Below are 12996 nucleotides of genomic sequence, written 5' to 3'. Positions count from 1 at the left end.
TTTTTTTTTTTTTTAATCTTTTCTATTTCAAATATCGCTTGTTAATTAGGATTCTACCATTGTTTTGGGATATTGGATAAAAAGATATACAAAAATTCAACCATTTTCAATTTTAGCTCTATTCCTCTAAATTTTATTATTTGTTTTTACTGTTTTTTATATGAAAAAGTATTATTAGTTAACATTAGTTATTTTTTTAAATTCTAAACTTTTTTGAAAAAATATAAAATTTGGAGTTTATAAATTAAGGTTTAAGATTAAGAATTTATTTTTTGGGATGTATAATTTAAATTCTTTTTATATTTAGGATCCAGACATTATAGGGATAGATATGATTTGATGCGAGTCTTTTCATTTTCTATGTTTCTTTTTGTTTTTTTGTTTTTTTTTTAATCTTTTCTATTTCAAATATCGCTTGTTAATTAGGATTCTACCATTGTTTTGGGATATTGGATAAAAAGATATACAAAAATTCAACCATTTTCAATTTTAGCTCTATTCCTCTAAATTTTATTATTTGTTTTTACTGTTTTTTATATGAAAAAGTATTATTAGTTAACATTAGTTATTTTTTTAAATTCTAAACTTTTTTGAAAAAATATAAAATTTGGAGTTTATAAATTAAGGTTTAAGATTAAGAATTTATTTTTTGGGATGTATAATTTAACATAAATAAAATATTTAAAAAAAATTATTTATATTCGCTGAAAAAATTGAGTATCTTGCATCATTCTTTTTATATTTACTCACAGTATTTTCATGTTTTTTAAATGTGTATGTCGGACTCTTTATGTTAGCTCTTTCATGAAGAGTTACCATAACTAATCATGTGTTCTTGACCATTATTACGGTTCAGAGATTGAATTATTTGAGAAGTAATGACGACAAATAAGGTTTAGAAGATAGATTTTGTTGGTATGGAGTTTGGGTTATGGGAGTGGTGGAGTTGTAGTGTGTGGTGGTTAAATTAAAACAACTATTTTAACTGTAGCTTGTTTATACGTTTTATTAATCATTAGGGAGATCAGGGAGGGAGCGAGTAAGAGTGTTTGAGAGAGTAAGTAATGTCATTATTTTATGCTTCTTTCTTTACTTCAATATTTGGTTGAAAGTGAAAGTTAGACTGGAATCGAACTGTGTAACTATTTGAATTGGTAGCAGTTTTTACGGCTACTAAGATATTTATTCATATATAAATATATATTACTTAATTTATTTTTAATATATTTTTTTATACTATTAATTAATTTTAGTAGTTAATTTTAATAGATAAATTATATATTTTGAAAATATTAAATATTTTCCTAATTTATAAGTAGAGAAAATTTAATTTTTTTACTTTTATTATTTTAATAATAAAATTTAAAATTTCTATTCATTAAAGAAGCATTGAGGCTGTTTTAAGTTACAGACACCTTCAAAAAGAAGATTGCAAATGGATTGGATGGAATATAGCTTGTAGAAAGAAAGAACAAGGAGGATTAAACTTTAACAATTTAGAGAAAATAGCTTGGCTACTGACTAGGAAACTTGGTATTAGTTCTTTTCGGAGTGGAGGACGGCAGAAAATCATCAAGGAAGAAATTGTTTAGAAGATTGGTAGAAGAATTTTAATTTAGATAAGAAAAGATCATTAAAAAAATAAAGAATTTTTAAAAGATTGTTAGAGGAATTTTAATTCAGATAAGAAAAGATAATCAAAAAAAGGAATTTTTTAGATTGTTAAAAAAAATTAGTTCAAATAAGAGAAGATCATTCATTTAAACAATATGATTCCTTAGTATTGTTTTGTCGATTTTTAGCAAATCGATGGTGGTTCGATATCTAGTGGTTTGGGAGCGAAACCTACTCCTCTATGCGAGTATCAGTTTTCTAGAAGTACATCAAAGCGTTTTCGATTAGACAAGTTTTGAAAATAAAAATAAAGAAAGTTTGTAAATTGATAAACGAAACTTAGAAAGTAGAGTTTTCGAAAACTAAATACAGGGTAAACGAAAAGGTTTGCATCAAAGTAAAAAGAAAACAATCAAAATGCCTTCGATTAGATCAAAGGATTTTAACATAAGCAATAAAATGCAGAAGGATAAACTAAACAAAGAAAGTAGAAAACACTTAATAGATAAAATCAATTGAAATGTTAAGTTTACAGAAAAATAAATTGAAAGAAAGAAGAAGGTGGAAGGAACCCTACAGAAAATATAACTCGATTGCAAACTCAGGAATTCCATGGGATGTGAGTGTGTTTGAGTGTTTTTTTTTTTTTGAGTAAAAGTTCCAACCCTTATTCCCTAATACTTCCTAGTATTTATAGGCTATCTTACATAACGAACAATTAAGTTACAATTAATTACAATTAAATAAAATTATAAATTTGAAATACAATCCCTCTTGGTAATTGTTCCCGCCGCGTGATTGTAAATATTCCGCATGTTTTTCTCGTATGATAGAAGCCACTAACCTTCCCACTTCCACAACTATTCGATTAGGTCTTCGAAGGCCTTACTCGATTTAGCTTACTCAATCAACAAAACAATCGAACGCCAATTGATGTTCCATAGTTCATTCAAATTTCGAACCATTTTTCATCTTCACTAAAGGTGCAAACACCCTAGTTCGATCTGAAAGATTCGAAATGAATCTTCGAAGATAATTTACTTTACCCAAAAACGATTGTACTTCCTTCTTCGATTTGGGTGCAGACAACGCTAATATTGCATCTGCTTTATTTTTATCGATAGCTATCCCTTTTTTATGAACAACAAAACCTAAGAAATTTCCTGTCGATACCCCAAAAGCGCACTTCAAAGGATTCATTTTTAGTTTTTTTTCCTCATAGTAAGGAATGCCTTTCTTAAATGGTCAATATATGTTGACCCACAGAAATCGATTTGACCATCACGTCATTGATATATACCTCCATAAATTTTTTGATAAATTCATGGAAAATAACATTCATTGCTCGCTGATATGTTGCTCCGGCATTCTTTAAACCAAAAGGCATAACCACCCATTCATATGAACCTAATGCCCCAGGACAACAGAAGGCAGTTTTAGCCACGTCAACTTCCGTAATAAAATTTGGTTATATCCAGAATAACCGTCCATGAAACTAAGAATTTCATTTCCTGCTGCAGAATCAATTAACATATCCGCAATTTGTATAAAATATTCATCCTTTGGGGTAGCATTATTCATATCTCGAAAATTGATACATACTCTTAATTTCCCATTTTTCTTCATCACCGGGACAATATTCGATACCCACTCCACATAACGTGCAGTTCGAATAAATTTTGCCTTGATCAAGCGTTCTATTTCTTCCTTAATTTTCACATTAATTTCAGGAGCAAAATGTCTTGGAGTTTGTTTCACAGGTCGAGCATTGGGTTTCAATGCTAATCGATGTTCTACTAGTGAACCATCGAGACCGGGAATCTCATGATAATCCCATGCAAAACAATCTTTAAACTTATGTAACAGATTGAAGAGTTCAATTCGAAAAGGATCAACAAGATCTTTACAAATATATGTAATTCGAAAATCATCAGGAGTCTCCAAATTAATTTCTTCTAAGGGATCCTGAGATTCGAACCCTTTATAATGATCATCCTCTTTAATTGAATATTTTTCAAATTCCAAAGGTTCTAAATCATAGATACAATCAAAAGTAAAATCAATGGAATTATCAAAAATAGAAGAAAATTGATCTTTAATTAAATCATCACTACTTTTATTTTCTACACACTGAGCCTCTGCTATTAAATCGGCAGTCCGACTCGTATCATTAGTTTCATTACAAGAAATAGGGAAATCATAACTAAATTCTACTGGAGGTGTCGAATCGAACACATTACAATTAGTAAATTTAGTAACCCTATCTGATTCAACTTTATCAGAAAAATCATCTTTATTTTCTAAAAACTGAAAATTATTTAAATAATTATGCAATGTTACCAGGTAGTTGGAAACTTCCTCCACCTAGTCCATAGTGCAGTCTTAGAGGTCTTTAAGAGAGACAGTCCCAACAAGTCGGCACGAAGCCCAAGTCTGGATAACGCAACTTCACCGAAAGACCTTCTGAAGTCAAATAGCACCCTTCACAATTGTAAGGATACAGAGATCGATAAACATTTAAAGGCTTTAATTTACGATTATATATCCTAAAATCGACATGCATTTGTTCGACATATAGACTCGAATCTGCTTTGACAATTTCAGGTTTTCCCTCCTTAGTCCACAGAGGTATGCTCTGATGCACTGTAGAGGGTACAACACCTACGCTATGGATCCAATCTCTCCCTAACAAGGCATTGTAACTGACTTTTAATGGCACCACTACAAACACAAAATACCTTTTTGATGACCCCACTTTTACAATCAAAGTGACCAACCCTTTTGCTGGCGTAGAAGCACCACTAAAATTAGTCACAGCAATGTTTGTAGGGACCAAATCATCAGGATGCTTTCCTATCTTTCCCAACATCCTTTCAGGCAGAAGACTAATCGCTGCCCCACCATCGATCAGCACCTTGTTTATTTTAAACCCATTCAGAATGGCAATAATATAAAGAGGGAGTAGATGAGACATTTGTCTCTCAGTAGGCCGAGGAAAATATCCTGACTCATCTTCGATACGAATGAAGGAGAAAGCCCCCTCATCCTCTTGATCATAGTCCTCATCTGGATTACTTTCACTTTTTCCAAGATATTCAGTTGGAATGATCGAGATCGTCCCTACCATGTCATCATCCCCTTCATCGAAATACTCTTCATCGACATCAACATCCTTATGTTTGTCAACTCTAGAAGACTGGGCAACTGTTTTGCCTTTTTCCATCTTTACAGGTGATTGAATATCTTTAGGATAAGTTTTCCCATTAGAAGGAAAGACAATTCGAGAATGCACAAAGGGCGTTGCCCCCTTGCTTACTTCCTTTCCTGTCTCTATTTGAAGTTTCATGCTTTGATTGAAACTCCTTCTACTGTCTCTGCCTCTTGGGTAACCCCTGGCTCGCCCTCGATAGAAGGCATATTGTTTTCGAGAAGGTGCTCGATGTCCCACTGAGGATTACGTCGATATAGATGATCACGCCTTTGGAATTTTTGACAATTTCTAATCCACTGAACACCTATGGCCTGAGATCGACTTAAAGGTGTAGTCACATCATGCTGAGGGATCTTTGAATTAGAACCCTCCACACGTCGAATTGGCTACCTCTGGCGTGCTTGTTCCTCCCTATGAGCCAATTCTTTTTTCATCCTTTCTTTTTCAAAGATTGCTTCTGCCTCAGCATCAAAGACAGCATTACACCGAGGACACAGAGATACGTCCCGGTCTTTGATTTTTTGTTGAACCAAGAAATCCAACAAGCTATTTCCTGTCCTGGGGTATACAGATCTCTCCTGTGACTCAAAATCATCAAGAGCCACATCGAAATCATAAGACATGCCAACCATGTTCACCCCTAAGCAAGGTTCAACATAACTAGCATCGACTTCGAAGGGATCTACATCAACCTTCATCTCCTTCTTACCATCATCGAATTTTAACTGTCCTTCCATGATTGCTTCTTGAATCAAATCCCTAAAACGGACATAACTGTTAGTCGAATGACTTGTTGCTTGATGAAATTTACAGTAAGGCTTTCCCTTTAAATCTTTTACGGAAAGTAAAGTTCTACCCTCAGGCAAAAACAATTGTTTATCCTTAAGCAACACATCAAAAATCTTATCAGATTTTAAGATATCAAAACTATCCTTATTTCAACTTTTAAGTTTTGAATCATTCGACTTTTCATTACCAGGAAGTTTTTTCAATAAGAAGCAAACATACGGAGGACCTTTCTTAAGTTCAGCTAAATCGACTTCTGTTTCGAAATCGAATTCCTCCTCTGAGGATTCCATGGTTACATAGGCAACCTTTTCTTTTCGAGTAAATGGTTTACTCTTTGACCTCTGCTCATTTCTATATTTTTCTTTCTCCTTTTTCATAAGTTCGGTCTGTCGAACCTTTTCAGCCAAATGAGCCAGATCAGGAATATGCACATTAAGCAACTTCATGCGCATATAAAATCCTAACCCCATGGTTGCTATTTTCACTATCCCATTTTCGGGTAATGTCACGTAACATCTACTTCTAGAATTTTTAAAACGTATTAAGTAATCATCGATGGTTTCACCATCTTCACGTTTTAAATCTACTAGATCGGTAACTGCTACGTTCATCTCTCCTCGATAAAACTGAGCGTGAAAAGTAGTTTCTAACTGATTCCATGTTGTAATAGAATTTGGTCTGAGATTCAAAAACCAAGTAAATGCATTCTTCGTCAATGACGAAGAAAAAAATTTTATTTTCAAATTTTTGTCATTAGCTAGGTTCCCAATCTCGACCAAATAACGAGCAATATGTTCAGTAGTTGATTCTCCAACTTCATCAGCAAATTTTGTGGTTATCTTCGGATTTTTCACTCCTCTTGGCACTTCATCCATTTGGACCACTTGGAGAAAAGCAGACACAAAATGTGGTTGATTCATAAAACCAACATTTAGTCCAACCCGATTTAATACCTCTTTTACAACTCTAGTGACTTGATAGCATTCGCCACCACGCAATCTGGCTAAAAAGTCATCAGCATTTTGACCTCGGGGAATCACATGAGGATTTTCTCGATTTGAAATATTGTTTTCATTTTGAAAATATTTTCCATTCCTCCGTTATTTCCCCTGGCATTATGCCTCTCACCTTCATCATAATAGCCAATTCGAGCAATCCTCTCGACTTGTCTAGCAAGACAGTCGAATCTCGATTCATGATCAGTTATCATGGGATTCAGAATTGTAGTCATTTGCTGAGTCAGTAAATTGACCAAGTCATGGTGACTTTCCTCCACTTGTTGTCGATATATTGCCATCGAATTCACAGCATTCGAAGTGGAGCCCACATTATAATCACGAGAATACTCGGAGTGCTGTTGTGGGTTTTGAACATTATTCACTCCATTTACTTTCCCAAAATAGACAGATGGCACAAAACCACCCACCGATGGGGTATAACCAGGAGGAAGACCATAAGAGGGCCACCCAGCAGTTAATGGAGGTTGATATGGTGGTACAGGGCCACGTGGACGAATATTACGTCCAACATTCCTAGTTTGAATAGTCGTAATGACTATACTTTCAGTTCCAATTGCACCTTCCGAACGTAAGGATACGTCGGCTTGTTGCATGGATACTGGTATGCTATCATTGGTGGATAAACCACCATTCACATTTGATAATTCATCAGCCATGTGAATGATCTTCCCACTTCCTAATTGCATACACTAACAATTACTGGAAATATTTATTTGACATACTTCAATTTAAAAACTGTCCCACCGTGAGTGCCAATTTGTTTCGTCGATTTTTAGCAAATCGACGGTGGTTCGATATCTAGTGGTTTGGGAACGAAACCTACTCCTCTGTGTGAGTACTAGTTTTCTAGAAGTGCACCAAAGCATCTTCGATTAGACAAGTTTTGAAAATAAAAATAAAGAAAGTTTGTAAATTGATAAATGAAACTTAGAAAGTAGAGTTTTAAAAAACTAAATACATGGTAAATGAAAAGGTTCGCATCAAAGTAAAAAGAAAACAATAAAAATGCCTTCGATTAGATCAAAGGACTTTAACATAAGCAATAAAATGCATAAGGATAAACTAAACAAAGAAAGTAGAAAACACTTAATAGATAAAATCAATTGAAATGTTAAGTTTACAAAAAAATAAATTGAAAGAAAGAAGAAGGTGGAAGGAACCCTACAGAAAATATAACTCGATTGCAAACTCAGGAATTTCCTGGGATGTGAGTGTGCTTGAGTATTTTTTCTGAGTAAAAGTTCCAACCCTTATTCCCTAATACTTCCTAGTATTTATAGGCTATCTTACATAACGGACAATTAAGTTACAATTAATTACAATTAAATAAAATTATAAATTTGAAATACAATCCCTCTTGGTAACTGTTCCTGCCGCGTGATTGTAGATATTTCCCATGTTTTTCTCGTGTGATAGAAGCCACTAACCTTCCCATTTCCACAACTATTCGACCAGCTCTTCGAAGGCCTTACTCGATTTCCTGAATCGAGTCTCCTACTCGATTTAGCTTACTCGATCAACAAAACAATCGAAATCCAAGTCAACGCTGATTACTTCCAACTTCATACTCATGCGCGTGTCTTCTCGAGAAACCACACTTGACTCATTTCGATTCAACTCACTCTTATCGAAAATATTTTCAATCAACAAGTATATAAAATTTTCCTACTTCTCAATTCTCAGTCTTCAATAAATACTAATAGCATTTTTATTATCTACAGCGAAATTCGCTTATTTTTCTTGTACATAAAATTTCGTTTTTGCTCATTATCTACGTAAACTTGCTCTCTTCTACATAAAATTTTTAAAATTTATTCAATTAATCACTAACCGTACTGGACATTAAATTGGATGGTTTAAATATTTATGTATGCGATTTAGACAAATTAAAATGAAGTACAAGTAATTTTAAAAATTTTAAAAAAAATCTCAAAAATTTAAAAATTTTAAAATAGTCTCTTTAAATGTTTTTGTTCTTTTTTTAAAGTTAAACGTCTTATATATTTTTATTAATAAAAATAATAAAATATTATTAAAAAATATAAAAATAACAAAATATATACTAAAAGATAATTTTATTCATTATTAATTTTTTCTTAAAGATAGATATTATTTTATTATTATAAAATAATAATGTTTCTATAAGGAAGTACAAAAGAAGTTGGGTATTCCCAATTATCACCAAATATGATTGGAAGACAAATAGCTTAAGAAAGAGTAAAGTAAGAATAAAGAGAAATTATTAGCATTCATCAGGTATGGCTATTGAGTTCACACACTAGATTGCTAGCTTCTTGCACTATCTCTGGCGCTAGGCTTATTAGCTTTTCAAAGACACACCTATTCCTCGCTTTTCAAGTGCTCCAAAACAACGCCACGATGAAGAGGATGTTTTGTCTACCTTCGATTTGAGCCGCTGCCCAAGATAAGGCTCGTTGCCACCAATTGATGAAGGTCTCCTCTTCTCTTTACCATAAGTCAGTGGTTATTAAGCTTAGACTCCAGATTATTGAAGACAAAGGGTATTGAAACAAGGCATGAGAAATTGATTCATCTTTCAACATGCATCTTGGGCAAGTGGCGGGGATGGATGCAAACCGGCTATGGATTTGTTGCAAAACCGGAAGCTTTTCATGAAGACTGTTCCATAAAAAAATCTTTATTTTATGAGGTAATTTCAATTTCCAAATGCTATTCCATACTCTGTTGTTCTGTATGTTTTGAGGCATCAATGAAGTTGGAGAATGAAAGAACCCATAAGCAACTTTGTATCCTGACCCAACTTCGTATATACCAGATTTTGTCCAGCACCAATTAATTTCATCCTCCTCCTCTGTTGGTTTTATGGAAAAAAATTTATTGCATATATCAACTGGAAAAATTGACTCAATTAGGTTTCTGTTCCAGCTTCTATCAGGATTTAGTAGCGCACTAACATAATACACTTGCAGATTCGGTGGGATTGTGACTGCAGCTTGAGGGACATTAAAGGGCAATGGTGGTGGGAGCCAGGGATCATGGAAGATGCAGACATTAGCACCAGAGCCTATTTTCCATAACAAGCCTTTCTCAATCACCTTGTGGCCTTCAAGAACACTTCTCCAGCCCCATGACGGTATGCTTCCTATCTCTGCATGTAAGAAATTTGTATATCTGAAATATTTAGCTTTGAACATTCTTGACAGTGTAGAATTAGGGTATTTCATTAGACGCCAACATTGCTTGCCCAATGAGGCCAAATTTTGTGCCTTTAGGTCTTTAATCCCTAACCCTCCTTCTTTCTTCAGTCTCGTCATTATGTCCCATTTATTCCAAACCATTCTTCGTTCTGCGCCTTTTTGACCCCACCAAAATTGCGAGAGCATGCTATGAATTTCAGTTAACAGCGTGTCCGGGAGCTTGAAACAAGAGAGTGTGTAAATAGGAATCGCTTTTCACACCGCTCTCAATAGCGTGTGCCTGCCACCTAAGGACAATAAACTTCTTTTCCAACCCATAATCCTCTTCTGAACTTTATCCTTGATAGCTCCAAAGTTTGCTTTCTTTGATTTCTGAACTATGGAGTGCAGCCCCAAGTATTTGTCTTGGGCTCTGATATGTTAAATATTTAGTGTCTGCGCAATTGCTAGTCTTGTGTTCTGAGGTGTGTTGTGACTGAAAAAGATGGCCGACTTGTTCAAATTGACTTTTTGCCCACTGAAGCCTTCGTAGATCTCTAGCAATTCCAAAATGATTTGGCTTGTATTAGGTGAGCCCTTGCAAAAAAGGATTGAATCATCAACAAACAAAAGGTGATTAACTGTTTGGCATCTCCGATTAACTTGAACTCCTTGAATTAATCTGTTTTGCAAAAACTTGGTGCACGAATTGTGAATCACACTTTTCACAACTCCTACCACTAACCAGCAAGTGCACTGGGTCGTCCAAGTAATACCTTACGTGAGTAAGGGTCGATCCCACGGAGATTGTTGGCTTAAAGCAAGCTATGGTTATCTCGTTATTCTTAGTCAAGATATTAATGATAATTCTTTATTTCAATAGTAAAAAGTAAAAGAGCATCGAATAAATACTTGTTATGCAGTAATTGAGAACAGATTGAGGTTTTGGAGATGCTTCGTCTTCTGAATCTCTGCTTTCCTCCCATCTTCTTCTTCACACATGCAAGGTTCTTTCCATGGCAAGCTGTATGTTGGTGGATCACCGTTGTCAATGGCTACCATCTATCCTCTCAGTGAAAAGGGTCAATGTACATGGCTAATCATCTATCGGTTCTCACTTGTGTTGGAATAGGATCCATTAATCCTTTTGCGTCTGTCACTACGCCCAATACTTGTGAGTTTAAAGCTCGTCACAGTCATCCCTTTCCGGATCCTACTCAGAATACCACAGACAAAGTTTAGACGTTCCGGATATCAAGGATGCTGCCAATTGATTCTAGCTTTTACCACGAAGACTCTGGATTCATGGGATTGAACGCTCTGTTGTCAGGATAGGCAATCAAACTCTTGAACCAAGAACCCAAGAGATATACACTCAAGCTATTATAGATAGAACATAAGTGGTTGTTAGGCACGTGTTCATAGGTTGAGAATGATGATGAGTGTCACGGATCATCACATTCTTCACGGTTAGGTACGAGTGAATATCTTAGAACAGAAACAAGCGTGTTGAATAGAAATTAGAAGTAATTGCATTAATTCATCGAGACACAGTAGAGCTCCTCACCCCCAATCATGGAGTTTAGAGACTCATGCTATATAGATACAATGTAAAACGTGAAAAAATGTCATGAGATGCAAAATAAATCTCTAAAAGTAGTTTTTATACTGAACTAGTGACCTAGGGTTTACAGAAATTCACTTCTGGGGCCCACTTGGTGTGTGCTTGGGCTGAGTATTGAAGCTTCCAAGTGTAGAGACTTTATTTGGAGTTAAACACCAGGTTGTAGCCTGTTTCTGGCATTTAACTCTGGTTTGTAACCTGTTTCTGGCGTTTAACGCCAGAATAGGATAAGGACTTGGCGTTAAACGCCAATTTGCGTTGTCAAAACTTGAACAAAGTATAGACTATTATATATTGCTGGAAAGCCCTGGATGTCTACTTTCCAACGCAATTGAGAGCGCACCAATTGGGCTTCTGTAGCTCCAGAAATTCCATTTCGAGTGTAGGGAGGTCAGAATCCAACAGCATCTGCAGTCCTTCTTCAGCCTCTGAATCAGATTTTTGCTCAGGTCCCTTAATTTCAGCCCGAAAATACCTGAAATCGCAGAAAAATACACAAACTCATAGTAGAGTCCAGAATTGTGATTTTTGCATAAAATCTAATAAAAATATACTAAAAAGTAGCTAGATCCTACTAAAAACTATATGAAAATATCCCCAAAAAGCGTATAAAATATCCGCTCATCACAACACCAAACTTAAATTGTTGCTTGTCCTCAAGTAACTAGATAAATAAAATAGGATAGAAAGAAAATCAAGAGGCAATAACATCTCCGAGTTTCACATGAAGCTCAAATTCTCATTAGATGAGCGGGGCTAGTAGCTTTTTGCTTCTGAACAGTTTTGGCACCTCCATTTATCCTTTGAAGTTCAGAATGGTTGGCATCTGTAGGAACTTAGAATTCAGATAGTGTTATTGATTCTCCTAGTTTAGTATGTTGATTCTTGAACACAGCTACTTTATGAGTCTTGGTCGTGGCCCTAAGCACTTTGTTTTCCAGTATTACCACCGGATACATAAATGCCACAGACACATAACTGGGTGAACCTTTTCAGATTGTAACTTAGCTTTGCTAAAGTCCCCATTTGGAGGTGTCCAGAGTTCTTAAGCACACTCTTTTTACTTTGGACCATGACTTTAACCGCTCAGTCTCAAGTTTTTCACTTGACACCTTCACGCCACAAGCACATGGTTAGGGACAGCTTGGTTTAGCCGCTTAGGCCAGGATTTTATTCCTTTAGACCCTCCTATCCATTAATGCTCAAAGCCTTGGATCCTTTTTTCCCTTTCCTTTTGGTTTAAAGGGCTATTGGCTTTTTCTGCTTGCTTTTTCTTTTTCTCCCCCTTTTTTTATTTTTCGCATAATTTTTTTTTCGCAAGCCTTGTATTCACTGCTTTTTCTTGCTTCAAGAATCAATTTTATGATTTTTCAGATTATCAATAACATTTCTCTTTTTCATCATTCTTCAAGAGCCAACAATTTTAACATTCATAAACAACAAATTCAAAAGACATATGCACTGTTCAAGCATTCATTCAGAAACAAAAAGTATTACCACCACGTATAAATAATTTGAATTTTTCTTATTAAGAACTCAAAAATAAAATTGCATTCTTATTCTAAAAATCTGCTATTTTAT

General features: G+C 34.7%; 1 protein-coding gene across 1 annotated transcript; it reads right to left on the bottom strand.

The window, feature by feature from the left end:
- Positions 1-3021: 3021 nt before the first annotated feature.
- On the bottom strand, positions 3022-4837 carry LOC140183039 (uncharacterized). The gene is made up of 2 exons (XM_072231040.1): positions 4037-4837; positions 3022-3921 (listed from the first exon to the last, which is right to left on the bottom strand). The coding sequence occupies exons 1-2, from the start codon at positions 4835-4837 to the stop codon at positions 3022-3024; spliced, it is 1701 nt and encodes a 566-aa protein (XP_072087141.1).
- Between the last annotated feature and the right edge of the window lie 8159 nt (positions 4838-12996).

This window comes from Arachis hypogaea, chromosome 20 (genome assembly GCF_003086295.3).
Source record: "Arachis hypogaea cultivar Tifrunner chromosome 20, arahy.Tifrunner.gnm2.J5K5, whole genome shotgun sequence".
Taxonomy (NCBI): domain Eukaryota; kingdom Viridiplantae; phylum Streptophyta; class Magnoliopsida; order Fabales; family Fabaceae; genus Arachis; species Arachis hypogaea.
The sequence above is the reverse complement of the archived record's forward strand: the minus strand, read 5'-3'. Positions and strand labels throughout refer to the sequence as shown.

Excerpts from the sequence above, each read along its gene's own strand:
- LOC140183039 (XM_072231040.1), bottom strand. The coding sequence starts at position 4,837 with ATGGAAAAAGGCAAAACAGTTGCCCAGTCTTCTAGAGTTGACAAACAT. Across the intron at positions 3,922-4,036 it reads GTTATCCAGACTTGGGCTTC|TTTTTAGAAAATAAAGATGA; the intron begins GTGCCGACTTGT and ends AATAATTTTCAG.